Raw genomic sequence first — 26,982 nt, 5'->3', positions numbered from 1 at the left:
GTTGTCTCTCTTACTTAAGCCCATATTTCTCCCAGATTCTCTGGTCCTGACTCGCTGTTACCTTTCTGCTCCTCACAGAAACATTTACGGGGCTGCTACTCCCCTTACCTTTCCCTTCCATGGCTGTCCCCACCCCCTTTCCTCAGTTCAAGGATATACTTTACCTAGGAAACAACAGGAGTGAATTTCAGGCCAAGAACAAGACATCATTATAATGATTAACTCAGTTGACCACCATCTACACACATGGATACAAATATATTGCTTCCATAGATGCAAATTCATTTGGTCCATCCTCAGTATAATGACTAATTTTATGGGCCAACTTGACTGGGTCACTTGTGCCCTGATATTTCATCAAACATTATTCTGGAAGCATCTGTGAAGGTGTTGTGGTGTGAGATTAGCAGTGAAATCAGTAGATGGAAGGAAGTAGATGGCCCTCCTTAATGTGGGTGGGCCTCATCCAATCAGTTGAAGGCCTGAATAGACAAAAAAGCTTGACCTTCCTCTGGGTAAGAGAGAATTCTTCCTGCCTGGTGGCCTTTGAACTGGGATGTTGGCTTTTCTTCTGCCCTTGGACTCAGACTGAAACATCAGCCCTTGCTGGGTCTTGAGCTGCTGGCCTTCACACTGAACAATTACCCTCAGCATTCCAGCTTGCCGTCTTTCCCTGAAGAGCTAGGGACTTGTTCATCTCCACAATCATGTGAGCCAATTCATTATTAGGACTCTCTTTCTCATGGGGGTGAATGTATAGCTTAGTGGTAGAGTGCATGCCTAACATGCATGGGTCCTGGGTTCAATCCCCAGTACTTCCACCAAAAAAATAAATAAACCTAATTACTTTTCCCCCTGAAAAATAAAACAAAACAAAACAAAAAAGAAATCTCTTTCTCTATGTATATACATCCCACTAGTTCTGTTTCTCTGGAGAACCTGGGGTAATCATCACCTTGCCTTATCATATTGCTAATGAGCTCAGTTTGCAGATGGAGGAAATATTTCAGCATCAGGGCCACCAACCTTCCACTCAGCTGTGCGCTGCCCAGCCCTCTCTGGCAGCACCACCTAGTTTTTGCTCACTCTAGCTCTGCTCTCCTGCTCCCCTCCCCCCTCCCCATTCTGCAGCTTCTCTCGTCAAGGGGTGGGGGGGGTGGTAGAGGGGAAAGCACCGTCTCTATCCCCCTTTCTCCACCCCCCACCCCATCTGGCCCAGCAGGTACCTGGACCTAGGATCTGTGATTCTTCCCTGGGGAAGGGTTCTCTCATGGGGAGTTGGGCAAATCAATATTCATGGGGGCATTAAACGCACACACTGCCTTCCCTGATTCTGCAGTCACTTCTTTTTTAAAACGGTTGAAAGTATTTCAGAACCCCCATGACTCCATTTGGTTGTCAAGCCGCACCATTGTTTGGGAGAGAAGGCTGCATTTCCTGGAGACTGGGTCTTTCTAATCTCCATTTCTTTCCCCACCTCTTTGCACATTCTTTTCTCACTCCAGATAATCTCCTCCTGCCTGCAGGTTTATTTCCAAAACAATTCAGGGAAAGGTGTTTGGCTCACACTTTTTGACCTGCTGCTTTGGAGATACCTGGGGAGAAGTTAGCTGCTTCTTGGCCATAGGCTGGGTAGTTTGGGTGTAACAGCAAATGTGTACTGAATTTTGGACACTAGAAAGGAAGGAAAGAAAGAAAGAACAAAGGAGAGGAAAGAAAGCGCTCTTAGCGCTTCCCCTTCATAGCGCTTCCCCTTCGCTAGCTTAGTTTTATGAACTTTATGGTAGTAATTCTCTAGGAGAAGGCTATGCTTGCAGATTACTTTACTTTGGGCCAATCAGGAGCAGGGGCACCCACTACCACAGTGAACCATATACCTGCTTCAAGATTATATTTACCCAAGTTTTAATTCCATACTCAGTATTGAAGACACTTCTGTTAAAAATTGTTCTTCCTCTGAGCATACAGAGAAACAGGTCAGGGAAGGGACTTGCTCAGGATGATGGAACAGATGGGAGACAGGAAGATATCTGAGGCCTGGCCAGTGTCCCTTCTGAGCCTTTTCCTCCAGGCTGGGACCTGGGGGCATGGTCCTAAACTCTGCCAAAATAGAGTTAGAGACTAGAGAATGTGGAGGAGGGTGTGTGGGAGAGGGACTTGAAGAAAAGGCTGGTGGGAGGGTGCCAGGCGGGCCATGAGGTAATAGTCCCAGAATCCTCCAGCCCTTCGATTAAAGAACCATTTAACTGCAAATTATTATCCTGGCTATTGTTTGTGTCAGTAATAATAGCTGTAACAATGGATGCTGCAAAGGTCAACCCTGGGGCTCCTGTTGCCCTAATGCATTTAGTAAGGGTTGGAGGCGGAAATGAGCTGATGAAGTTGTTTTTCCAAACACGGTCTGGCTGGCCGAGGCGGTGGAGGCCTGTGAGAAACTCCAGATGGAGTTCATCTCTTCTGGGTCCCAGGCGGGGACGGCAGCTAAAATTTAACTTGAACACATTCAAGGTAAGGCACATAGGGTGAGAGCCCATCTCAGCTTCTTATCTGACATGGAGGACTCTGAGTGGGACACTGGGAGGCTGGGGTGGCCCATGAGGGTGGGCACTTACTTATTTCAAGGCAGAGGCCCACCGTGGTTGCCAGAGCAAGCAGTGTGCCAGGTGTAGAGGAGCCCTGAGCCCTGGCCTCCTGAGGAGCTGCTGGGCCCCACAAGGTCTGGGTTGCCCCTTTCTGTGTGTAGTTAAATCTCACCTGGCATTGTTTGGTGGGCTCTTAGTGCTTCCCCTTCATCTGATAGTATAAAAGGAGGCCCCAAGTCGTGGAGAGACCTGCCAAAGGTCACCCCGTTGGATGGAAGCTGAGCCAGTACCAGAAGCCAGGGCCCTTCTGCTTCACCTGTCTGCAGACCCCCCACCCCTCCAACCCCAACTCAACCAGAGGCAGGTAAACAGCAGCCTCACAGCTGGAGATGATGGGGGTGGGGAGCCTAGGGGGTGCCCAGTTCTCATTCACTCTTTCCCCCTAGTCATGCCTTCCAACAAGTGCACGCTGAACACTCACTATGTGTCATGCAGTGTTACATGTGAGAGGTAAGTCTGGAGTCAGATCTCGGTCACTTAATTCCTCTGAGGCCTGATTTCCTCCTCTGAGAAATGGGCAACTGTGCCTAATGCCTATAGCAAAGTGCTCCATGAAGGGTGGCTCTCCAAGATGGGGGCCAGGCCCCCAAGAAGTTCATGGTCTCTCAGGGGAGCCAGATTCACCAATAACTATACTCAGTGTGTATGAACATGATGGTTTAGGAGCAGAGGAAGGAAGAAGTAATGAACTAATGAACTAACTAACCAACTAACTAGGGTATACCAAAATTTCTCTGTCCCTTACCAGCTGGAGGACCATAGGCACACTCCTCAGCCCCTCTGGAGGAGCCTGAATCTTCTTATTTGTAAAATGGGTAATAGAAATTGCACATAAATTCAGGGTTATGGATTTATAGAACTGGACATAAATACGAAGTGCCTGACACTCAGTAGGTATCAATGAAGTAGTATTAACATTTTGGGGGATGAAGTCAGGGACATCTTCACAGAAGAGGTGACATTTGATTTGGATTTGAGAGATGAGCTGAGCTCTACAAAGGCATAGAGATGTGGAGACATGGCTTATTCAGAGAAGAGTAAGCAGCTTGCAGATTCTAAGGCAGGGAGGTTGTAGGAAAGCGGGAGAGAAGACACAGGGACCAGGCTGTAATGGGCTTTGTGTGTGATATAAAGAAATTTGTAAACAAAACAAAAAATTTAAAAAAGAAAAAAAGAAATCTGGACTTTTGGACCATGAGGGCCACTGGAGGTTTTTGAACTTAGGTAGGACCGGATCAAAGCAGTATTTCTAAGATACCCTATGTTGGCATTTCTTTTTCTTTCTTTCTTTCTTTCTTTTTTTTTAAGTTTTTTTTTGGAGGGATAGTTACATGGCACTCCTTGACTACTGGTTTTTTGTTTGTTTTGCGGTAAGCCATGTTATAAGAGCACTAACATAATAGCGCTAAACTCCTGAGTATCTATCAGAAGTCCATTGGTTGCAAGTGACAGAAAACCAAGCTCAAACTATGTGTGGTAGTTTAAAAATATGTCCACAAATTCTTTGATCCTCCTCTCTTCGTGAGGTAGAGATGGATTCCCCTGCCTTTGGGTGTAGTCTGGGCTCAGTAACTCACTTCTAACAGACAGAATGAGTGGATGTGACAATGTGCATTTCAGAGATGAGGTTAGAAGAGGCACCCCTCACTTGCTCTCTTGGTTAATTCATTCTGGGGGAACCAGCTGCCGTGTTGTGAGGACACTCAACCAGCCCATGCAGAGTCCAATGACAAGGAACGGAGGCCTCCTGCCAACAGCCACACGGGTGAACTACCGTGAAAGCCCACTCAGGCCTTCAGAGGCCCTGCTAGCTTCCAGCCTGACTCCTTTGCGAGACCCTGAGCCAGAGCCATTCAGCTTGCACCACCCCCGAACCCCTGACCTACAGAAACTGCGAGATAATTAATGTCTATTCTTTCAGCCACTAAGTTTTGTAGTACTTTATTATGCATCATTCAGGAACTAATATACTAGCTTATGGGAAAAAAAGGAAATTAACTGGTGCATACAACTGAGAATTCCAGAAGTGGGTACAACTTCATGCAAGAAATCAAAAGATGTCATCAGGACTCAGTTTTTCTCTGCCTCTTAGAACTGTCTTCCTCTGTGCTGGCTCTTCCCCTCAGGTCCCATATGGTGGCTCCTGAAACCTCCAGGCTCCTAATATCCTTAGTGCTGGGATGTCCAGGGGAAAAGACTGTATACCTCTCCCCTAGGAGTGCCAGCAAGGCTCCCTGTGTGCCATTCATTCCGCTTGGGTCCCCTGCCCAGTCTTACACCAATTGTGCTCTGATTGGCCAGGCCCATCATTGCCCAGCCCTGGTGGTTAGGGGTGGGGTCAACTCTACCTGCAGCCCAGGGTGTGGGGTAAGGGAGGTGCCTCCCTAGAGGAAAACTGAGGTACAGTTGCCAGGAGAGGAAATGGTTTCTGGGCAGTGAAACAATGAGTATCTATCTATTCTACCCACATTTGCCCTGTAGTTTTCTGCGTGAGTCTCACGTGCTTTATTCCACTCTAGCCTCCTGGCTATTCCCTGAATGCTTTTGCGTCTTCATGTTGCTTAGGTCTTAAATGTTACCTATTCAATTTAAAAAAGTAACCTGCCTCTATTTCTCCCCTATGATATTGTGATTTATAATAACAGATATAGATTGTGCCTTCTGGCCATCCAGCCTCCACACCTTTCAGCCTGGTGGCTTTGGCCGCCTGGACTCAAACTCCCATGGCAAACAGTATCCCCTGTGTTTGGCAGAAGCCTCTCCTCGGGCCGCCGCCTTCAGACCCGCTGCCCTGTTGTCTCAGAACAATCCGGAATGTTCGGCCAGACAGCTGACGAGCATGCAACATGGCAACCTCCTTTGCCTTCCCGAGAACTAGCAGATGAAATACTGTTTCTGTCATGGCCTTTCCTGGCCCCAGCTCTCTTACATGACTGAGGACGAGGATAGCAAGATCGTGGGCTATGTCCTGGCCAAGATACAGGAGGACCCAGATGGTGTCCCCCACGGACATAACACCTCACTGGCCATGAAACGTTCACACCAGCACCTGGCCTGGCCCAGAAGCCAATGGACCAGGCCTTCTGGATGCTACGAGAACTTTGGCGCCAAGTACATGTTCCTGCACATCAGGCAGAGTAACTGGGCAGCCTTGCACCTCTATCCTAACACCTCAACTTTCAGGTTAGTGAGGTGGAACCCAAATACTATGCAGATGGAGAAGATGCTCATGCTCTGAAACTGATGACAGGTGAGCTGAGGAGGCAGCTGGGGCTGAAGGAGAAGGCAGGTGCGTGGTGCTGGGCTCCAGGGAGAACCAGGAGACCCAGGGCAGCATGCTTCCCGGTTCTGAGGAGGCCTGTCGCGAGGAGAAGAACCCTGGCCCCTGACAAAGTGGCTGTGACAGCAAGGAACCCAGCAAGTCCGCGGAATGCAGAGATGTCCAGGACAGCTCAGAAGACTCAGATTCCACCTCCTAGAGCCCGCTTAAGCATTGCAGGTCCTCGTGCCTTGGCCATGTCGGCCCTCCGAGCCCTGGCTTGGCCTGCACCTGCTCTGCTGCTTCTGCTCTGGGGTCCTCTCGCAGTAACCCCAAAGGCTTCTCTCTCTCGCCTCTCGGCCTTCCTCATACCCTACAGGGACCATGAAGGAACACGAGGATGCAAGAGCCTGATGCGCAAGGGCCAAGGGAGTGAGAGGTCTGCCTCCGCAGAGCCTTCCCTGGCCTGCTCACACCATGCCGCCGTTTTATTCTGCTTTTTTGCAGTAGTCCTGCGCTGGGTGTGGTTGTCTTGCAAGGTTCTCTCTTCCTAGAACGCTGAACAGGGAGCAGGACAAACTCCTGAAGCTCCTCTGCCTTCGGGTTTTGCCATTATTTATCTGGGGTTTCATCCCTGAGGGGATGGTCATGCCCCCTCATGCCCCCTCCCCCTTCCTCCTTTGCCTCTTCTGGTAGAAGTGTTCTGTTTCCTCTGCCTTCCTCTGGGGACCTGTCCGCTGTCGAGCCCTCCCCTCCCTTGAGGTGGGCGCCTTCTCCTTCCCAGTGGGAGAAAGGGGTGAGGAAGGGCTTCTACTATGCAGTCGGAATTTGGAGATTTTAAGAAAAGGACAACCAGTAATTAAATTGGTGTATCTAATCTGAAAAAAAAAAAAGAGAGAGAGAGAAATGTATATTTGATTTTTGTCCTGTTTTTGGCACAGAGCTCCTAAAACCCTCAAAATTTCCTAAGTTATAAGAGCAATAAAGATGTCTTGATATTCATAACAAACCCCTTTCAACCACACCAGAGTTTATGTTAGCAAGATGACTTTTGGAAAGCACCTAAGGATGGGGGCTGGTTGCCAAGGAAACCAACCTTGTTTTTGAAGGGTTGGAACTCTCAGCCCCACCCCCGTGACCTCCAGGGAAGTGAGAGCAGTTGGAGGTTGAATCAATTGCCAGCGACCAGTGATTTAATCAATCATGTCTGTGTAATGAAGCCTCCATAAAAACCCAGTGAGTATAGGGTTGGGGTGGGGAGGGGGTGAGTTCAGGTGGGGTAGGTGGTTTCAGAGTTTTTGGATTGGTGAATATGTGGATATTTGGGGAGAATGAAATGCCAGAGAGGACATAAAAACTCTGCACCCATTTCCACATACCTTGCCCTGTGCACATGACCATCCCCTCAGGGATTTCCAAATGGTTGTTCCTGAATTATATCCTTTTATAATAAACTGGTAATCTAGTAAGTAATATGTTTCTCTGTGTTCTCTTAACCACTTAAGCAAATTAATTGAACCCGGGGAACCAGTGGGTTGGAAGCACAGGTGGCAATCCTGACTTGCAATTGGCATCTGAAGTCTTGTCGGACTGAGCCTTAACCTGAAGCTGTTTCCAGGTAGATAGTGTCAGAACTGAGTCAAACGGTGTGTAGGACACCCAGCTGGTGTTGAAGAATTGCTTGGTAGAATTGGAAAACCCACACATCAGGTCCCCATACCCTCTAGTCCCCTTCCCTGCTTTATCTTTTTTCCTGAATTCTATCACATTATTTTCCTTGTTTATCTTATTAGAAGATAAATATCACATTGGAATGTGAGCTCCACAGGGCAGGGATTTTTGTCCATTCTGGTCACTGCTATACCCTCTGTGTCTAAAACAGAGTCTGGCACATAATATGTACACAGTACATAATGGCCGAATATATGAATGAATGTTCACAACCATCCTGTGAAGTAGGTAGGATGAAGAGGATTCTCCTGTTATAGATAAGGACAGTGAAACTTGAGAGAAGGATCCTGTTGGCAAAAAGATTAAAAAGAAAAAAAAAACACTTTAATTGTCGAGAGCTAATGAGAAAACAGCAGAGGGGAATTTAATGCATTACAGGGTGTTCCCACCAAATGAAGGTTAAATGATGCCCTGATGCGGTGGTTCAAATAGAGAAAGTAGTAGGAGAGTTGAGTCATCGCCTGGCGTGTGGCGATACAGGCGTCCCGAACACAAAAGCAGCACCTGCTGCATGGCAGTCAGAGCTTACATCATGCTGGGAGTAGTAGTTTAATTTCAGCAAATAACAAGTCATGTTTAAGTTAATATGGCTCGTTTGAATCTTACTGGTTTCATAGTTTCTGTTAAATAGAATTTGTAAGCATATTTTGATTTTATCTTGATTGTAAACCTTGAGACGTTTGTGCCTAGTTTTATGTTTGCTCACATTTAAGGAACATTAAAACAAAAATTAAGTAACTTTGTGAGAATTTGTATCCTTTATAAAGGAACTTACTTAGTATTCCAGACTGAGAAACACTGTTTCTGATACTCAAACCCTCTTGTCATTGAAGATGTGAAGGAGGAGCCTGAGAAGGATGTTCTTAGAACAGGACTCAGCTTAAAGACCATCTGGTGAGTCCAGCTTTCTCCATTCGCAGGGCTTTTCCTCTGATGTTACCCTGCTGCCCAGTGAAGGAGGCCTGCTCCCAAAAAGCAATCCTATTATTTCCATGGAGTGACCTGAGTGGGCATCTAGGGTTGGATTTCTGTGGAAGACCAGGGGGACCCAGTAGCTAAGAGAGAGAAGCTGGGGTTGGCTAGGCTCCCATGCAACTCACTCCCCTAGCCTGGAATTGGCCTGCCAGCTCCCAAAGCAGGCTGGGGAGTGGGGGGTGCTGTTTTTACTCACCAGGAATTTCCCAGCTGTGATTTGGGCATTTTGCTCGCTTTGTGCGAGGAACCAGAGACAGCTGGGGGAGAGCCCCCCGCCCCCATTCCTTGGAGGGCTCAGGTTGGGCAACTGTCAGATACAGCTATCTCCTGCTAACAAAGCTGACCCCAGGGTGGCTATCTGAGAGGGAGATTTCTGAGGCTTCTGCTTGGATTTGATCCCTGGACTTTGGGGGACAGATGTAAACAAAAAAAGATGAAAAAGAGGGCACCAGACAGGCCAGATAGTCCATCACCAGAGAACTAAGACCTGAGAAGTGGGCAGGGTGCGAGAACTAAAGAGATTTTTCTGCCTGCTCCAGGCCAATCTTTTAATAAAGATGCTGCAAGAGGGACACAGCTGATTGTCTTTCCTCCCCTGATGAGCCTGTTGTGGGAGGGGCAGGAACTGGTGCGGTTGGCTGAGGGCTTAGGCCTGAGGGCTGAGAGCTGCTGGCTGGGGCAGCAGGGTACCTAGTGTGATGGCCTAGTCAATTTCTCCAGCACTGGTTTCTTGGGAGGTCAGAGGACTTATGAGATGCTTACATGGGCTACTGGCTTCCCCGGGCCTCCCACAGATTGTTGGGGGAAAGGAAGGCACAGAGATGGAATTCGATGAGGGCTGTTTTTCGTTCAGCCAAGATTGGACTGGAGCATCTATTGTATCCGAGGCCCTGTGTTAGGTGATGTGGGGGAAACTAAGACTGCATGGGGACAGCAGGAAATAAAATGCCAACAAAGGACTATAATAAAGCAAAAATTGCTCTCTCAGTTACAAATGGTGTGCTGTGGGAGTTCAGGGGAAAGTGAGTTCATGAGTTAGATTGCTATTGGGAGAGGGTATAGTTCAGTGGGAGAGTGCATGCTTAGCATGCATAAGGCCCTAAATTCAATCCCCAGTACCTCGTTAAAAAAATAATAATCAAATAAACAAATGAGTTACATTGTTATTGGGACTGGGAAAAAACTGAGGCCTCTGGCTTTCTGAGCTAGAAACTGTAGATTTCCCCCCTCCTTCTAGCCTTCTGCAAATACCACCATGTCCTTAGCTCTTGGGAAGAGCCCATAAGGAGCCTGTTACCATTAGGCTGCAAGGTCAGAGGTTCAGGACACACTGAAGGAAAACCCAGGATCTCTGGGCTGGGAGGCCCATGGTGCTTTTAGTTTCCAGAATCTTGCAGATCCTACTTGCTTGTGTTTCCCTCACAGGGCGTGTGTGGTCAATTACTCACCATGAGGTGGGAAAAAGGCCCTTATGAGTGGCTGAGGCAGGCCAGGCTCCGGGCTGGCAGTTTGCATTCTTTACGTCACTGCACATGTCAGTGCAGTTCGTTTTTGCCCTCAGACTGTGCCATCAGTAACTGTCTGTTGGATGGATGAGTTCTAGGGGAGGAATCCCGTGGTTTGGTCCCAACCAGATTAGGAGGACTGGGAGGACCAGGGCTCTTCTCTGAGTCTCTTAGCATCCTGCCTGGCACAAAGTGTGTGCTTGGGAAGTACTCCCAGAACTCACAGACATAATTCCTCCCTCTTTCTAAGGGAAGTTGGGCCATCTACTCCAGAGCTAAGTTCTTTCAGCAGCAAAATGCCTCTGGCTTTCTGAGTGACTCATCGCCAGCTCAGCTGGGGCAGAAGCAGCTGCCTAGAGGGCTGGTAATGGATTGGGCTAGCGTCTCAGAACCTGCTGCTGCTGAGTCCGGAGTATGTTCGTTGAGTAGCTCCAGAGAAAGGCCTGACTGGTGGAAAGAACATTAGTGTTCTCTTCCCAGCCACCAACTTGAGTCGTGGTTCACACCCACTGGCTGTAGCATGGCGAGACCTCTGCTCACAGTCTTGGTTCCTTTGCCATCACATCCAGAGAAATCCAAAGGGTGGATGGAAAAGGGATAAGAAAGGCTGAGCCTCTGGGAAGAAAGGAGTCAGGGCTCTTTCCAAGATGAACCCTCCCATTTTCCTTTATGATCTTTCCTCACTCCACTTGGGCTGCCCACGTGACCTGGTGTTATTATTATTATTATTTTTTTTGTAAAGGAGCTGTTTCTCTTAAACTTTTGATTGAAAAGTCTTAATGGACCTGCTCCAATGCAAAGTAAAACAAAACAACTCCCACCAGGGGCCAAACAGCCTCCTCAAACAAGTGTTCATGGACTATTTACTGAGCATCAACTAACTGTTCCAAGAGCTACAGGACCACATCTTTCTTGTTTGCTCTTGCATCTTTACTCTCCAGTACAGCGCTGTGCAGAGAGCAGTTGCTTGGTAAGTATTTGTTGAATGAATGAACGCATGAAACTTGGGAGAGTTAATAAAATATGCATGTCATCATCTCTCATCATAAGCAGCTAATAAACTGAGACTCAATCATTGTTACCAATGGCAGCAGGAATAGGAGTTATTTATTCAAATGATTAACAAGCATATGAATAAAGTAAACCCATAGAAAGAAAACACTACTCACCTAGCTTAATGGCTAAAATTAGAAAAACAATTTTTAAATAATACCAAGTGGTGGGAAAAAATTTTTAGTAATACCAAGCAATTGAAATTCTCATGCCCTGTTGCTTGGAGAGTAAATTGTTATAGCTAATTTGAAAAATCGTTTGGCAATATCCACTAAAATGAAATATATACCTACTTTATGGTGCAACAATTCCATTCCTAGGTGTGTGTGTATATATGAGAAATTAATGCATATATTCACCAAAAACAGACATAAAAATATGAAACTATTCATAGCAGCTTTATTTGTAGTAGTTCCAAACTGGAGATGATGCAAATGTATGGATAGGAGAGTGGACACTTTACTTAGGATGTACTTACACAATGGAATACTACACAGGGGGCAAAAACCCAAACCAAAAAACAAAAAAATCAACTACTGCTACAAGGCACAACATAAACGAATCTCACAGACATGAAACTGAGTGAAAAATCCAGAAACCTAATGTGCATACTGGGTGGTTCCAAAGACAACTTTTTAGGCCTTACTTTCCAGGCTTTTCTGCTACATCTGATGTTGCTGACTCCCCTCACTTTGAAGCTTCACTCTTTGGATTTTCATGACACCATGTTGTCCAGACAGCCTGCATTCCTGCAGATCATTTCCTGTCTGTCTCCCTCCCCCAGGGGTTCCTGCTTTGTACACTCCCTTCTAAGTGCCGCTCCTCTGGTTTCTGCTGGGTGCTCTTCTCATCTCCACTCAGGTATTCTCCCTGGAGTGTCTCATGCTGTCCATACTATCTTTAGTCAGATGACTCTCAGATGCTGTTTCCCCTCAGTTCAAGGCTATGTTGTCAGCTGCTTGCTAGACAGCTGAATCTGGACATTCTCAGAGACTTCTGGTTCAGTAGGTTCAAACTCAATCCGTGATTCTGCTCCCAAACCTGAAATTCTTTATCTCAATTGATTGTACTTCCACCATTCACCTGATCCTCTAAACTAGAGCCCTATGGTGAAAACAGTGGTTCTTAACCTAGGTGTGCTAGATGGGTTGAGCTGGGTCATTTTTTGTTATAGGAGGACTGTCCTGTTCATTGTCCGATGTTTAACAGTATTCCTGGCCTCTATCCACTGCATGCTAATAGTAACCCACCAGTTGTGGCAACCAAAATGTCTCCAGACATTGCTGAATATCATGTGTATGTGTGCGTGTGTAACTATCCCAGGTTGAGAGCCGTTGGGTTAAAAGCACAGGTTTAGGAATTATATATATATATACACACACACACACACCTGTGTAACTTTGGACTAGTTAGCTACCTCTTTAAGAATTAACTGGTTTTCTCTGTAAGATGGAGACATTCTCACCTTATAGTTGGAGCTAAATAATATAGGTAAAGTGCATGGTCTGTCTCGTTGAATATTGTTGAGAGCAGCAAAAACTCTCCCTTCCTCACATCCAAACTCCCAGGCCTCTTAGTTTTCTCTCCTAAGTATGTTTTATCTATCCATCCATTCTTCTCCATTTGCCAGAGACTCAGTGTTTATGTCTCCCCACTCCCAAATTCAGATGTTGAAATGCTAACCCCCAATGTGATGGTATGAGGAGGCCATTCACTCATGAGGGCAGAGCCCTCACGAATGGGATTAGTGCCCTTATAAAAGAGACCGCAGCGAGCTCCCTGCCCCTTCCACCATGTGAGGGCACAGTGGGAAGATGGCTGATTTTGAACCAGGAACCATGCTCTCACCAGACACCAAATCTGACTTTGGATTTTCCAGCCACCAGAACTGAGAGAAATAAATGGCCTTGTTTAAACCATGCCATCTATAGTATTCTGTTACAGCAGCCCAAACGGACTAAGACACCATTCCTATCTGGATTATTGCAACTCCTTGGCAACTGGTTGTCACAACTTCCAGCCAGCATTGCTCCCCTCACATCCACACTTCACATGGCACAGGAGGCCTGGCTGCTGCCCATCTCTCCAGCCCCATCTCTTGTCCCTCCTGGCCTTGAATTTCTAGTCTCATCATGTTGAAATGCTAGGCATTCCTTTTATACCATGCAGTTTCCTGCCCCCGTGTATTAGCTCACACTATTTCTTCTGCCTGGAATAACCTCCCACACTCCTCTTTGTCTGACTGACTCTTGTTCCTTAAGGCTCACTTGAATTTCACCTCCTCCAAAAAGTTATACCCAGAGCCTCCTTTCCTATACTGAGCTCAAAGCTCAACCTCTGTACCGCCCCCCAGCCCCCTGGCCAGATCCATCTCCTTGCAGTATATTTTTGTTTCTGTGTCTGTCTCTGCTGAGCTGCATGGGGGTAGGGAGTGTGTTCTTTTTCATCTCTGTATACATAACATCTAGCACAGCCCCTGACACACGGATGGAACTCAGCAAATATTTATTGAGTGAATGAATGGCTACAGCACCATCATTACCCTCTACGTCAGGTTTAGAGCCATGGTTTAGAAGTGGATATAAAATAGTCCATAAATCTGCTGTCTCCGTGGCTCAGAAGCATTGCTTCCTCAGCCAGGGACTTATGGCAGGCACAGTGCTGACCGATGACACTTGCATAAACGTGCGAGGTTGACTAATGATGCTGGCAACAACAGCACCACCCATATCTGCTTACAACAGCAGCGGCTGGCTCCTGAGAGTCACGGGCACTTTCTTCACCTTCGCCATCTGTGGCCTTAAAGGTATGTGAATTCATGGCCCTTTCCAACTCCTTCACTCATCTCTGGACAGACATGCTGGAATGTTTTCCAGTAGTCTCAGCCATCCCTCAGGGCCACAAATACGGAGTAAGCACGACTCTGTGCATAACCTACTGGAGGTCTTGCTATTGTTCTTCCGTCCAGGACCCCTCAGAAGAGCCCGCCAGGATGTGAGGCCTGCCTCTTCCTGATGTCTGTCACTGCGGCTGTGGAGTGTGTAGGCTCTCCTCTTACTAGGCCTGAGGATGGAAGCCCAGGCAGGCACCAAGAAGTTAAGGTGTTTCCGCAATTTTGCCCTCCTTTCTTCTCCAGTAACAATAAGGCTTTTTTTGTCAGGCATAAGGTTACAAGGTTGGCCTGTGGAGTCCCGAGAACCCGATAAATCCCTTTTCAAGCTCAACTCTTTGAACCTCGGTTTCCCTAATTGTCAGGAGTGTGCATCAGGGGGTGTGGAGCCCGTAGATACTCAGAGTCATCAGGATGCTGCCCAGGTGTGTATATATAAGGAGAGCTCCCACCCTGCCAGCCCACGGGGATCCCCAGGCTGAGCGACGTAGCCACCACCCGGGAAGCCCCAGGGCGGAGCAGTCTCCTGAGTCCAAGGGCGGGCCACCAAAGGACCCCGCAGGGAGGCGGGAAAGCAGTGTGGCCTCTCAGCGCCTTTGGCTGGCAAAAAAGCTGGCTCCGGGAGGGCAGGGGTCTGCCAGGTCGCGCCGGGCAGGGCGGGGCGGCAGAATCAGGAAATTCCTTTCCAGTCCGGCATTCCCCGCCCCCCTTCCATGGGTGCCGATCTCTCTGGACCCTGGGAAAGAGAAAATGAAATGCTTCTCGGGTCCTCGAGTCCCTTCTCCAGCCCCCTGGCCGTCTGGGGTTTGGAGCGCCTGTGGGAGCGCAGGACGCTGGCGCGCCGGAGTTAGGGGCCTTCTTGCGGTCAGGGAGCGTGTCCAATCCTCGGCAGCTCCTGGTGCTTCTAAGCGCGCTGCCGCTCGGTCCCCGAGCTCGGGGAGCCGTCCCCCGGCTTCGGTCCCGTTCAGCTTAAGCTGGTGTCACATGAGCCGCGAGGGAGTGGGAACCCAGGGAATGGGCGGGGGCGTGCGCCCCGGGAGGGAGCCGCCCAGTCCACCTATATGCGCCGCGGCCGGGCTGACGGATGCCAGGAATTCCCAATGAGAGGCGATGGGGGGAAGTTTGGGCAACTCGGCCTGGCCAATGGAGAACCTTGGGAGGGCTCTGCCCCTTCCCCTCGCCCCCGCCCGCCTCGGCTCCCGCAGCGCGAGTGTGTCCGCCTCGCTCAGTGTGCGTGGAGATTAGGTCCGAGCGCCGGCGCCAGGCAGGCAGTTCGCGAGCTCGAGCCGCCGCCACCGCCACCACTGCCGCCCCGAGCAGCAGTCTTTGCTAGCAGCGCCGCGGCGGAACCGGGCGCAGGGGAGCTAGCCCGGCCCCGCCAGCCCAGCCCAGCCCAGCCCGTCCCGACTCCCTCCCTACACCCGAGCAGCAGCCGCCGCCAGGAGAGAAGGTGGAGAAAGAAATCCAGCCCCTAGCACGCGCGAAACATCATGGACCATTATGATTCCCAGCAAACCAACGACTACATGCAGCCCGAAGAGGACTGGGATCGAGACCTACTCCTAGACCCAGCTTGGGAGAAGCAGCAGAGAAAGGTCAGCAATCGCCCCAGCCTGCCACAGCCCCCCGCTCTGGGCCGCTCCGCCTGTCGGGCTCCGGGCTCCGGGCTCCGGGCTCCCGGCTCCCGGTTGCGAACCGGCTCCAGGCGCGCACGAGCGGGGGCGGGAGATGCGCCGCCGCAGCGAGGTGGGGTGTTGGGTTACAGGCGCGGGGCGGAAGCGGGAGCGTCCCGGCCCCAGAGCCCGCGAACGCGGAGTCTGAGCGCGGGGAGGTGAGGCCGCTGGCGAGCAGGTCGTCTTGGGGCGGGCGATCCAGGCCACCCGGCTGCAGCCGCACCAGCCCCGCGCGGGCAGGGCGCGGGGGCGGTGCTCGGGAGGCTGGGGCTCAGCCCCTGGCTCGGTGGCTGATAGCTCCGGATCGATTTTCCCTTCTCTTCCCCGCCCCTTGACCGCCTTTCCATATGGCGTGCGGTGGCAGCGCGCTTCTTGGGCCATCCTAGTCTTGGTACCTGGAGAGGACAAGCTGCAGGGGTCCTCCCAGCCCCAACCCACAGGCCTAGGGGAAAGCGGAGGCCGGCACGTTTGGCAGCCGCCTCCCGGTCTGCCTGGAGGTGGACTTGCTGGAGTCAGGTTGGGGCCGAGAGAACCAGGGAGCAAACGCTAGCTCCCCAGAGGGCCGTGTGGGGGCGGGGTCAGGACGGCAAACCGTTTATTGCCTAACTCAGTGGTTGGTAGCTGCGAGCCGAGATGGGCTAGCGTCTGCGTCCTGCCGCTCCGACCCCAGCTCGTTCCTGAGAGAAGGTGAACTGGGGCAACTTGATCTGAGTTGAGCGGCCCCAGGGCAGGGCATTGTCTCTGGAGATACTTAGGGTCAATCATTGGGGCTCCATGCTTAGCCACCGAGGCGCGCGTCCCAGTCGCTGTGTGCCGGGTGCACGCTCCGCCACGAGCGCTGGGCTCGGAGCTGACGACAGGACCCAGGCACAGTGGCCGGTGGCAGGAAGAGGTCAGAAACCACTCTTGTCGGGGGTGGTGGGGGAGGGCGCCCCATCCCTGCCTCTGCTTCCTGCCTGCGCGGTGAGCTCTTGCCCCAGGCGGCCACGTACCCTGAACACCCCCTTCTCCCGCCCTCCCCGCTGCCCGCTCCCATCCGGTCCCTCCTTACCACCCCTCCACCCCCACCCCCATGCTGATCTGGGAATGGGGGGACAGGATGGCGCGTCCCTCTGGATAGTGCGGTTAGGGCTGGGCTTGAGGGAGAACGCTCATGTCCAAAAATGGTAACATTCATTCCCTTTTTTAAACTTAAAAGGGGGGGGAGTTTAGGGAGCCGACTGAAGTTTTTTTTTTTTTCAGCCAAAGGCATCCTGTATTAGCTCACTCAGGAATCCTAAGCCCTGAAACGGCGCCCTTTTACTCACTTCGTCAGACAAGCAGAGGTAATTTAAAACACACGCACCAAGGGCTTCCCAAAGCCCCAGGGTCTTGGCTTCTGCTGGGCCCAGCCCTGTGCCGCCGGTTCTGAAGGTTCCCCGGGCTTTGAGCTGACTTCTTTGCAATGTGGCAGTCGCTTAAACACCCCTCCCCCTCTTCCTGTTGGCCCCTCAGGGAGAGCTCGGGGAGAGGTGAGTCCCTCTCTCACCCAGATTATCTCCTGGGTTATTTGGGCTGTTGGTGGAGCTGAGAATGAAGTGAGTCATTTGGCGATTCCCATGGGGGCTGGGATGGGGTGTCTTTTTTTTTTATTTCTTTAAGTATACAGCCTTGAGAATAGATTTTAAATGGAACTGGAGGGGTGGGATTAGAATGAGTGAATATCTAGGATCTGTGTGGAGTAGAAGAGGAGAAATTCCTGTTTGCCTCGCACTTACTGTGTGCCTGTTGGGGCAGTGGTGACAGGACTACCTTAGAATTAGGAATTAGGTCCTTTTAAGGACTGTGGGACTAAGCACTGGGCACTGGACCTGCACACAGTATTCAGTATTTTCAAATGAATAAATGAATATGTTAAAAGCAGTGGGGAGAAAAATTATATAGTCTCTCTCTACACACACACACACTCACACTCACTCACACTCATAAAACTCTGACCTGGGTGGTGGTGGCTGTGCACTAGGCCTCTGGGCAGCCAGGTGGGAACAGAGTCATCTGGGAAACTTGGTTATCTTGGTAAAAATTCAGCCGTTCCAAGAGCTGGCATTTGCTGATGAGTGCTGAGCACTGTTCTAATATCGTCACATATATTGTTTCAGTTGTCACTCTGGGCAGCTTTGTGAGCCGGTCACACAGGAGGATGAGGAAATGAGGGGCATAGGGGGAAGTAACCAGCCCAGAGTCCCTACTGGTGCATGGTGGGGCTGGGATGCAGCCATGTTTGGGGCAGGCAGCTTCCCCTCACTTGTTCTTCGTTGGAGAGGGAGGCTGGAAAGCTGGCCCTGGCATCCTGAGCCTGCAAAGATCGCTGGAGCAATGGGAGCCAACACCTGCTTTGGTGGGGTTGATGGAGAAGGGTATAGGGCACAAGCTCTGGGCCTGATTGGGAACATCTGGACCAGTTTTTTGGTTTTTTCCCCCTGCTATTAGTTCTCTGTTCTCTCTCAGGTTCTGCGAATTTCACCTAGTTCTCAGCACGGCGGTGGGGATATAAAGTGGTCTTCCGTGTGGAAGATCCAACTTAAAAGTAACTTGGTGCCTTTTACACCCTCTCTGCTGACCGTGGGAGGTGAGGGTTGAGTAGGACCAGAGCTGACAGCTGGACAGAGGCTGACCATTCCAGTTGGAGGCAGGAGAGTGTGGGGTGGGGAGGGGAGGAGGATACAAAGGCCACTGGATGGGAGGCACAAGACCCTCCTTTTAGTCCTGCTACAACCAGGACTATGTGTGAGACCTCGGGCAAGTCATTTCACTTCTCTGGGCTTTTATTAGATCCTTCAACAAATGGCCTTGGAATGCCTACCCTGTGCCAGGCCCGGTTCCAGGTCCTGAGAATAGAGCACCGAACTAGACAGATGAGGTCCCTGTCCTTGTGGTGCTTCTGTTCTGACCATGTGCCTGGCCTACTCAACCTCCCTGGGGCTCTTACAGGCATCAGATTAAATGACGAGGTTGGAAGTAATTCTTGGGCAAACGGTAAAGCTTGATGCAGATGCAGGTAGAAGTCTGTGCAGGCAGCAGGCATGACTCAAGAACCTGCCTTGGGTTGGCCACAGCTTGTCCCTTCAAAGAATGCTTCCGTGCAGAGTTCATCATGCCAGACTCTGCCTCCAGACACAAAATGTGGTAGATTGGGGAGTTTACCGGCTTTCACAATCTTCCTGATCTCGGAGGCTGAGCGCCAAAGCCACCTTTTTTAGGGGCCCCATGTCTGAATGTCCGCCTTTGGGGGATGAATGTAGTCCCCACTTTATTCCCTCACGTGGATCTCGCCCACGTCCTCACACCTGTGCCGGGGTCAGGCAGGCTGGAGACAGCATAGATTTTGAGTAGCATCCCAGCTCTGCACTTCTAGGCTTGTGGCCGTGGGCAAGTTACTTAACCTCTCTCAACCTCCAATTCCTTATTTATGAAAAGGAGCTAATACCCGCCCTGCTGGGTTGACAGCAGAGGATATGTAAAATGGCAGCTTCTGCTGTTCAGTTGTATTCTCTCTCTTCCCTCTTAAATCCTGGAAGCTCTGGCTTAATGTGTATTCCCACGGATGCCAGTCTTGGGGTATTTTTCTTACATGTAAGACCTTAATTATTATTTGTTGAGCTAATGGATGTTCAGATGGAGAGGCAGCCCTGGCAGGTGAAAGAAGGTGGTTGTAAATTGGCCCAGATCCTGATTCTGTACCCACGTCAAGCCACGTTGTCAAGGGAGGTTGCAGGAAGAGAGGCCGCTTTGTTTATGCTTGCTTCTGGATTGCAAGACCATCGTTGTAGGAGCTACCAAGGCCAGGGATCCCGGTGGAGGACTGCAAAGAGGGGAGGGTCTGCTGTAGGTGGGTTTACATGGGGAGGAGCAGGATGTCTGCCTGCCCTGAAGGCAGGAGGTTAGGACTCCAGAAGCTAGAGTGATACCTGCTGAAAATAGAGCCCGAGAGAGGAGAGAACTGGCTCTGGTCTCCATCCTCATACCCCTACTGTTCTTCTCTCCTTCCTGCGTCACTCCGTGCCGGTGTCCGTGGGGGCAGAGACCCAGCCTGTCCTCTTTGCTGAATTCCTAGAGCCTAGCCCAGAGTCAGGCCTGTTGTACATGGTCCAGGAACGATGCTGATTAGCTGGATAAATGGCATCATGCGTGCATGGCTCCCAACTCCAGGCCAGGAGGGATAGGGATGAAATGCTGAAATAGCTGAGTGGGGGTTTAAACAAAGTAATGTATGTAGGGAATTTAGCATAGAACCGAGCATATAGTGATTACTCCGTAAACATTAACTATTTTGAGGAGTTGTTATGGCCTTTACCCATGATGCTTTGCAGTAAGATGTAGTATATAAATCCATCTCAGAAGGAAGCAAGCTTGCCTAGGAGTTGTATTGTCCTTGACCTTTGACCCTGAAGTTAGCTCTCATTCAGTGTCACCTCAACTCTCTGATTTCTGAGTCCCTTTACCTATAGAATGGTATAGAATCCCTTGCCTACCCTTTCCCTACTTCCTGGGCATCCAAGATGAAGAGCTGAATGTCGAAGTGCTTAAAAACTTTGTCAGCTTGTTGTAATACAGGTAAAGTGACTTCGGAGTGTGGATTTCCTCTAAAAGAGACAACTGGGAGTGTCTTCAGGCTCCTCTGATAATTAGCTGAGGCTATTCTTTGGGCCCTGCTCCCACCCCCTGCAGCTTACCCCAGCACTGCTTTGCTCCAGCACCTGTTGCAGCCACTTCGGGTCTAAAACCTGACCCACGTGGGTTCACTGAGTGCAGGTGCCCCACTGGTTGGGAAGTGATTGACAGAGCCTGGAGGAGAGATGGACAGGGCCTGGAGCGTCAGGGCTGTGGAGGCCAGCTGGCTCCAGACCAGGCTGCCACCTGGGCAGATGCCCCTGCGAGGGCCTGGAGCACAGGGAGAACCAGACTTTCCAGTTTTGAGGAATGATGAGACCTTGAGGGGCTGCTGGTCACTGGAGATGGGCTTGTAGAAGTTAGAGGCCTGCAGGCTCCAGCCCTTTAGAAAGGAAAAGGAGGAAACTCATTTCCTGAAGTCTGACTTCTTAAGCGGGGCTGCCAAGATTGTGCTCAGTGGGGCGGGGCTGGGAGAGGCCCTCATCCCTGGGCCCTTCCTTGCAGGGCCGTTCTGAATGTGAGGTCAAACCAAATGGGCATCCTGTAGTTTGGGGTTTGTGGTTGGGATTTGGGCCTCCTCTTTCCAGCTTCTCGAGGAAGGCCTGGAGCTGGGTGCCTGGCCAGTGGCCACAAATCATAAACCTGGCTTGAGGACTTGTCACGTGAGACCTGGTGCCTCCTGTGGATTAGAGCCAGGGTAGGGCGGCCTGAGCCATGACCCAGTCACAGACCTGCTACTTTGTGTTTTTAGGGAAGGGCCGGTGTCTCTCCTCCTCCTCCTCCTCCTCCTCTCTTAATAGTGTGAGAACATCGATAATTTCTCCTTGTGGAGTCAGTGAGTGCAGATCGAACCCCTGTGAGGTAGCAGGTGCTCCACCCGGTGGGGTTGTGGAAATCACATTTTAGGTGCAGAGGGAACCAGAAAGACACTGAAAATCATACCGGGCCACGCCAGTCACAGCCAGAGGCGTGGCCTTGGCCACTGGAGGTGATGGGGAAGGTGAAGAGCTGGTGCAGCTGAGCTGCATCTCAGAGGACAGGCAGGATTCGAAGGTTCTGCTGGGAAGCCCCTCTCCCAACAGTTAGGGGTGTGTGTGTAAAGGAGGGTAAGACAGTGGGGGAGAGGGAAGACGACTGGAAGGAGCCAGGGGTGGCAGTGAGTTATCTTTGCGGGGCCTCCCACAGGCTGGGGGACACTCTCCCATTGTTCTTGCTCATGGTCCTCTTTCCCATTCTCTGTGTCCCTCCCAGAGCTGACCTCTCACCTTCCTGAGAGGCCAGGATGTTTGCACAGCTCATAGGTTGGGCTCTGGAGCCCCACACCTCTGTGCAGGTGTTACTGGGACTGTCCCAGCCCCTTAATGCCACCTGAGCTGCCCCCATGTGTGACTTGCCCAAAGCTTTCCTGGGACCTGGTGTGCAGCCAAGGGCTGTGGTCACCGGGCACCTTCCCACGGGCCCTGCTTTTATACCCTTTGAGTGTGGGCAGTGGGCCTGCATCTCTGTAGCTCTGTGTGAGCTGGGCTGAGTTACTCACCAGGGAAACTGGAGGAGACCACCAGCTGGAGACGGTTTGGACAGTCCAGTCTGCAGCTCCCTAGAGGGGTCCTGGCTAAGAGGTGGCAGGCAGAGGAACCCCCTTAGCCTGGTTCCTTAGTCCCGGTCAGACCGGATCACCCTGCTGACTCGCAGTTCAGCCCAGGGTTCTGTCTTCATGAGCCAAGGCACAGTGTCCTGCTGCCCAGACCTGGTGGAGGCAAGATACCCTGGGAATGGCAGGGACAGGAAACCTGGTGAAACAGGGCTCAGAGCCACCCTGGAAGCCCACCTTCCTCTTCACACACGGCCAAGATCGCTCACTGATTCTCAGGCTGATCACCAAGTCTGGGAATCCTTCCTTCTCAGCAGGTAGCAGGTAACAGTGGGGAGTGGGCTGATCTGGAACACTCAATTGTCTTTCCTGTCCTTCCTTCTCCCCTACCCTCATTGTGTCCTGGCTGGGGATTAGCTGCCAAGATCTCGCTTGTGTGAGGCACCGTGTGAGTTCCATGTAGTGACGCTTTGGCCTCAAAGCCACGTGGTCAACAGCCATGAGCCCCACCTGCCCCTTCCTTGTGCCCCATTCAGCCACTCCGAAGGGCACCATTGCTTGTAGAGGGGATGGATGGAGGTGGCCAGGCCTTAGTCCAGCTCCAGCCCCTCCCAGACAGATGAGCAAAGACTGTGGACATCTCCAGTGAGCCTGAGACCAGAGCCAGGAACAAGACTGGATTTTTTTTTAAGTTAAAGAAATTCTTTTTCTTATAGGAGTCACAGTGGCTCACCCTTTCCAAGCATGCTAAGAATCAGGCCATGTGCTAATGAATCCATGGGCATGAACACATCTCATCCTGTGAGGGGGGACTACTGTTAGCCCATTTTACAGATGAGAGAACTGGCCCGGAGCAGTCACATAACTGTTCCAAGATCATACAGCCAGCAAGAGGTAGAGCTGGGATCCGAAGCCTGGCCGAGTGGCTCTGGTGTTTGCCTCCTCACCACTTTGCTCTGCTGCTTATGAAGCAGATGCTTGTGTATCTCGGAACGTTTAACCAAAGACAAACATATGCAAAACAAAACCCAGTGATGAAAACATTCTGGAATTACATAGTGGTGGTGGTGGTTGCATAACCTTGTGAACATACTAAAAACCACCGAATTGTAGGCTTTAGATGGATGACTTTGATGGTATAAGAATTAGATGTCAATTTAAAAAAAAAACCCCAAAATGCTAGGTACCATAAGAAGAGAATGACAGTTGCCTGTGGTCCCACCTCCCAGCGGTGAGCGCCCTCCCTGATGCGCCCTCCCTGATGCTCCCTTCCTGATGCTCCCTTCATCCCGCCCCTCTTCCTCTCACTTGTGAGTCCACCTTTTCCCTCTTGCTCACTGTTTACTCTAAGGTCAGGGATCCAGGTTCACAGTGAGTGAGTAGGGGACAGAAGAGGAAAATAATTAAGAAGGATGGCTTTCATAAAAAGTGTGATGTGGTCCTTTTCTTGGTAGCTGCTTAGGAATAGATCACAGATAAGCACAGGCAGACAGAAGGCTGAGCTGGGGGAGGAGGGGTGGTCTTCCTCAATTCTCCAAGGCTGAGTCCCACTGGACCTGCATCTAGAAACCTTGTTGGCCTGTGATTGCTGCTCCTCTTCTGCCATCCCCAGGGTTAATAGGGTGAGTCCAAGTGGGACAGCTTTCCCCATGGGGAGGGGAGGGCAGGGCCAGTGTCCTCCCCCAGGAGGCATCTGCCCATTCTCAGAGGTTGCCTAGCAATAGTGGGAACAGGTGACAGCCCACTACAGAGGTGGGAGGAGAATAAAAGGCAGCCGGGGATGGAACTCCGGAGTAGATGCAGAGGATGCTGTTACCCTGGAAACTGCCTGCTTGGTCCTTGGCTACTTTTGGGCTGGGATCCACTCTTCATTACGAGGTTGTGGGTCCTCTTCAGGCCTGTCACCCACAGGGTTGTGGGCAGGGGGAAGTAGCGAAACCCCTCTTGCACATGACCTCTGGTGGATGTGTTCTGTGTGGCCTCATTTAACATTCACAACAGCCTTGTAAGGCATGTGGGATGATCACACTTGATAGATGAAGATCCTGAGCTTGGAAGTATGAAATATCAGGCTCACAGTGAGAAGCGGCTGGGAATGAAGGTGCTGGTAACCTTAAAGACAACCTTTCATTTTGGTTTAAAGCCTTTCACATGCCCAAGATCTGGGAGGTAACGTAAACAATGTCCACCTCGGGGAGAGGGAAGAGAAGATGAGAGAAGGAAGGCTGGAAAGGGGGATTGTCTGCTCTATATCCAACAACTAACCAACCAGTATTTATTAAGAATGTCTCCATTCTCCAAATAAGTAAGAAAAAAAACCTGATAGTTTACTGACTGAAAGTTGCATGGTTTAGATTATCTCCAATCTGTCAAAAAAAAAAAAAAAGAAACCCTTTGAGAAAGGTACTGTTATTTCCCTGGTTACAAATAGGCTGATCAAAGCTCGGAGAGATTAAGTCACTTGCTCAAGATTGATGGGCTAATAAAGCATGTTATGTATGAACCCAGTCAGATTGGCCTCAGAACTCGACCCTTAACCAGAAGTACAGACACACCCTTTGCTCTTTTGGAGTTTCTGTTTTAATTGAGACAAGTCTTATTTATATAAAAATGAAATAATAAGGATCAACCCAAGATGGAATATAATCAAGTACTCATTATTTGGTTCATGATTTTTAACATTTATTCTTTTATGTGTGGTTTTCTCTCTGTTCATCATGATGAACAGACTTGTGAGGTCTTATCCCCATTTTATAGGCAGGGCAAGTAAGGCTCAGAAAGGTGGGGTGATTTTCCCAGGGTCTCTCTCGCAGCCTGAATAGAGAATTGGTTTTGAACCCAGGTCTTTGAGTAGAGGGTCTGTGAGGCTAAAAGGGTGGGCACGGGCCTTTCTGAAGTTCCTTTTGGTTGAAAAGGTAGTGGAGGATTCTAGTTGCATTTCTGCGCACTTTTCAGTAGAAGGAGTAACTGTCAGGAATGGACTCAGGTCCCCCGTGGCCTCTCCTGGAGCTGACCCTGGCTTTTGGGGACTGGCTTCCCTGCTCCAAGATTCAAGCACGCCCCCTCCTTCTCTGCGGCATTGCTTCCTTCAGCTTCACCTGCTGCTCCTGCTGGTCCCTTTGTTTGGTCACCAGGGGAACCAGCATCCTTTGAACCAGGTGGCTGAGGCTCAGTGTTTATTTTGGTCTTAGAAGCCTGTGCATGTGAAACACAAAGTTCTGGTTGGAGCCTTGAGGCTGTTAAGGAAGTTGGTGAGAGAAAATCTGGGAGCTTAGATTGGGGTAAGCTGTTTTGGCTTTCAGTGCTCTGGGCCAGGCCAGAGGACAGCACGGAGGAGGACAATGCCCTTTGTGCCTCCTGGCTCTGAACCTCTCCGCCAACGGTCTACATCAAAGGCATCAAATGGTTTAGCTGAGGGCAGAAAAGTGATAAGTGGGGGAAGGGAGCCTTTCTGACAGGCTGCTGCCTCCTCTCTACCTTGATTGTCCTGCTCCGTGGGGGGTTGGTACTGTGGGGCTGTTCAGAGTGGAGTTGCAGCCCTGTGATTTGAGGCCAGGGCTTACAGGGTAGTGTTTTTATGGGCCTGAAGATTTATTTTTTAAAAGCCATCTACAAAGCTGATTATAACCGATGGGAGCAGAACGGACTGGTGCTAGGCTCCATTTCCAAATCATCTGTAGGTGAAATGACAGCAGGGAGGGAGTGGCAAGGTGGGTGGCCTCCTTCAGGCGGGTCTCCTAATGGAACTTGGCTTTCCATCTTGAAAGAGAGGTGGCAAGTCCTGCATGTGGGCAGGAGGGGACTTGTTACAGTCAGACCCTGTCTTTGCTCCTTATGTCCCAAGTGGAAAGGTCCACATGTCATAGCCTGTGGTTTGGAGATGGAGAGAGAAGTAGGGCTTTTAATTTTTCTAAGTCCTAACACCAGGAAATGGAATCCCTACGTCCCGCATTGTGAGGGTCTGGTGGGGTCAAGGGCAGTGGCTTTGAGGTCCTGTGTCTGTCTTGATCTCCAGGTCTGTGGATGAGTGAGTGAGTGAGTGAGTGAGTGTGTGTGTGTGTGTGTGTGTGTGTGTGTGTGTGTGTGTCTGGCTCTAAGAAGCCCCTCTGTTGTTTTTGGCCACCGCCTTAACTTTGGCAGGGGAGTGGCTCCCTTTCAAACACAGCAGACATCCTCCAGATAATACATAATGGCACTTTCCAGTAGAGTTCCCGATACTTCAGAAAGGCCTTTCTTTCCAGGAATCCGAAGTGCTTTTCCAGACTTGGCCCTGGGAGCTGGGAGATGGAGGAGGCAGCTCAGGAATCCTGCTTTCCCGGAGCAGGGGGAGCAGGGGAGGCAGGGCCAGACCCTTGGTTTCCTGCCCTGCATCCTGGATGCTGGCGGGGGCTGTTTGGAGGTATCTTCGTGTGCATGAAGTCTGAGGCCTCTCATTGGAAACCTGGATGATTTTCTAAACTCTAACCCCAATGAAAGCCACTTACTACATTTTTTTAAGTTAAGCAGTGGTAAATTTAGAGGTTCATTGTCCACAATCAGTTTTTTAAAAATTAAGGAATTCCACACTGGGGTCTTAGTTCAGTGGGATGGTCTGGAACCTTCTCAGTGGGCTTCTTGGCACAGGTAGTGAGGCCACACTGGGGCCCACGGGTGCCCGGTTAGAGGACCTGCCCCTGATTCCCTTTCCACAAAGCTGCTGGTTCAGGACAAGGCCAACTTAGGCCCACCTTGTGGTCCAGGGAATATGTCTGGGAAGGCAGAGCTGAGCATCCACCTCCCTCTGCACCCCTCCTCAATCGTGAACTAACCTGTTGCTGTGCTAGGGGCCAGGCACATTTCTGAGTGTTTCACAGGTATTACTTCATTTAATTCTCCCAACTCTCCTGTGAGGTGGTTTGACTGGAGGACAAGCAATTTAGAAAGGCCTGCAAAGGCTCAGGTGGCCACAGCTGTTATTTCTACATTTTCTGCTCTGAGACCAGCTCACAAAGACCATGAACATCCCAGATTTGA

The 26,982-nt window shown here is 50.4% G+C and overlaps 1 protein-coding gene and 1 pseudogene across 4 annotated transcripts in view; both read left to right on the top strand.

Annotated features, from left to right (window-relative positions):
• The first annotated feature begins 3,030 nt into the window (after positions 1-3,030).
• Positions 3,031-6,667, top strand: LOC140697046 (N-alpha-acetyltransferase 11-like; annotated as a pseudogene).
• An 8,492-nt stretch (positions 6,668-15,159) lies between these two features.
• The window catches only part of ACTN1 (actinin alpha 1), an 89,492-nt gene continuing 77,669 nt past the window's right edge, over positions 15,160-26,982 (top strand). For 2 of the 4 annotated variants that reach the window (XM_072963293.1, XM_072963295.1), the window contains exon 1: positions 15,160-15,650. In XM_072963293.1, coding sequence (XP_072819394.1) covers positions 15,546-15,650 — 105 coding nt within the window. In that variant the 5' untranslated portion in view covers positions 15,160-15,545. Of the gene's footprint in view, positions 15,651-17,034; positions 17,054-26,982 lie in introns of those variants that run through there. The other 2 variants (XM_072963292.1, XM_072963294.1) reach the window with 2 other exon arrangements.

The sequence above is a fragment of the Vicugna pacos genome, chromosome 6, assembly GCF_048564905.1.
Source record: "Vicugna pacos chromosome 6, VicPac4, whole genome shotgun sequence".
Taxonomy (NCBI): Eukaryota; Metazoa; Chordata; class Mammalia; order Artiodactyla; family Camelidae; genus Vicugna; species Vicugna pacos.
The sequence above is the reverse complement of the archived record's forward strand: the minus strand, read 5'-3'. Positions and strand labels throughout refer to the sequence as shown.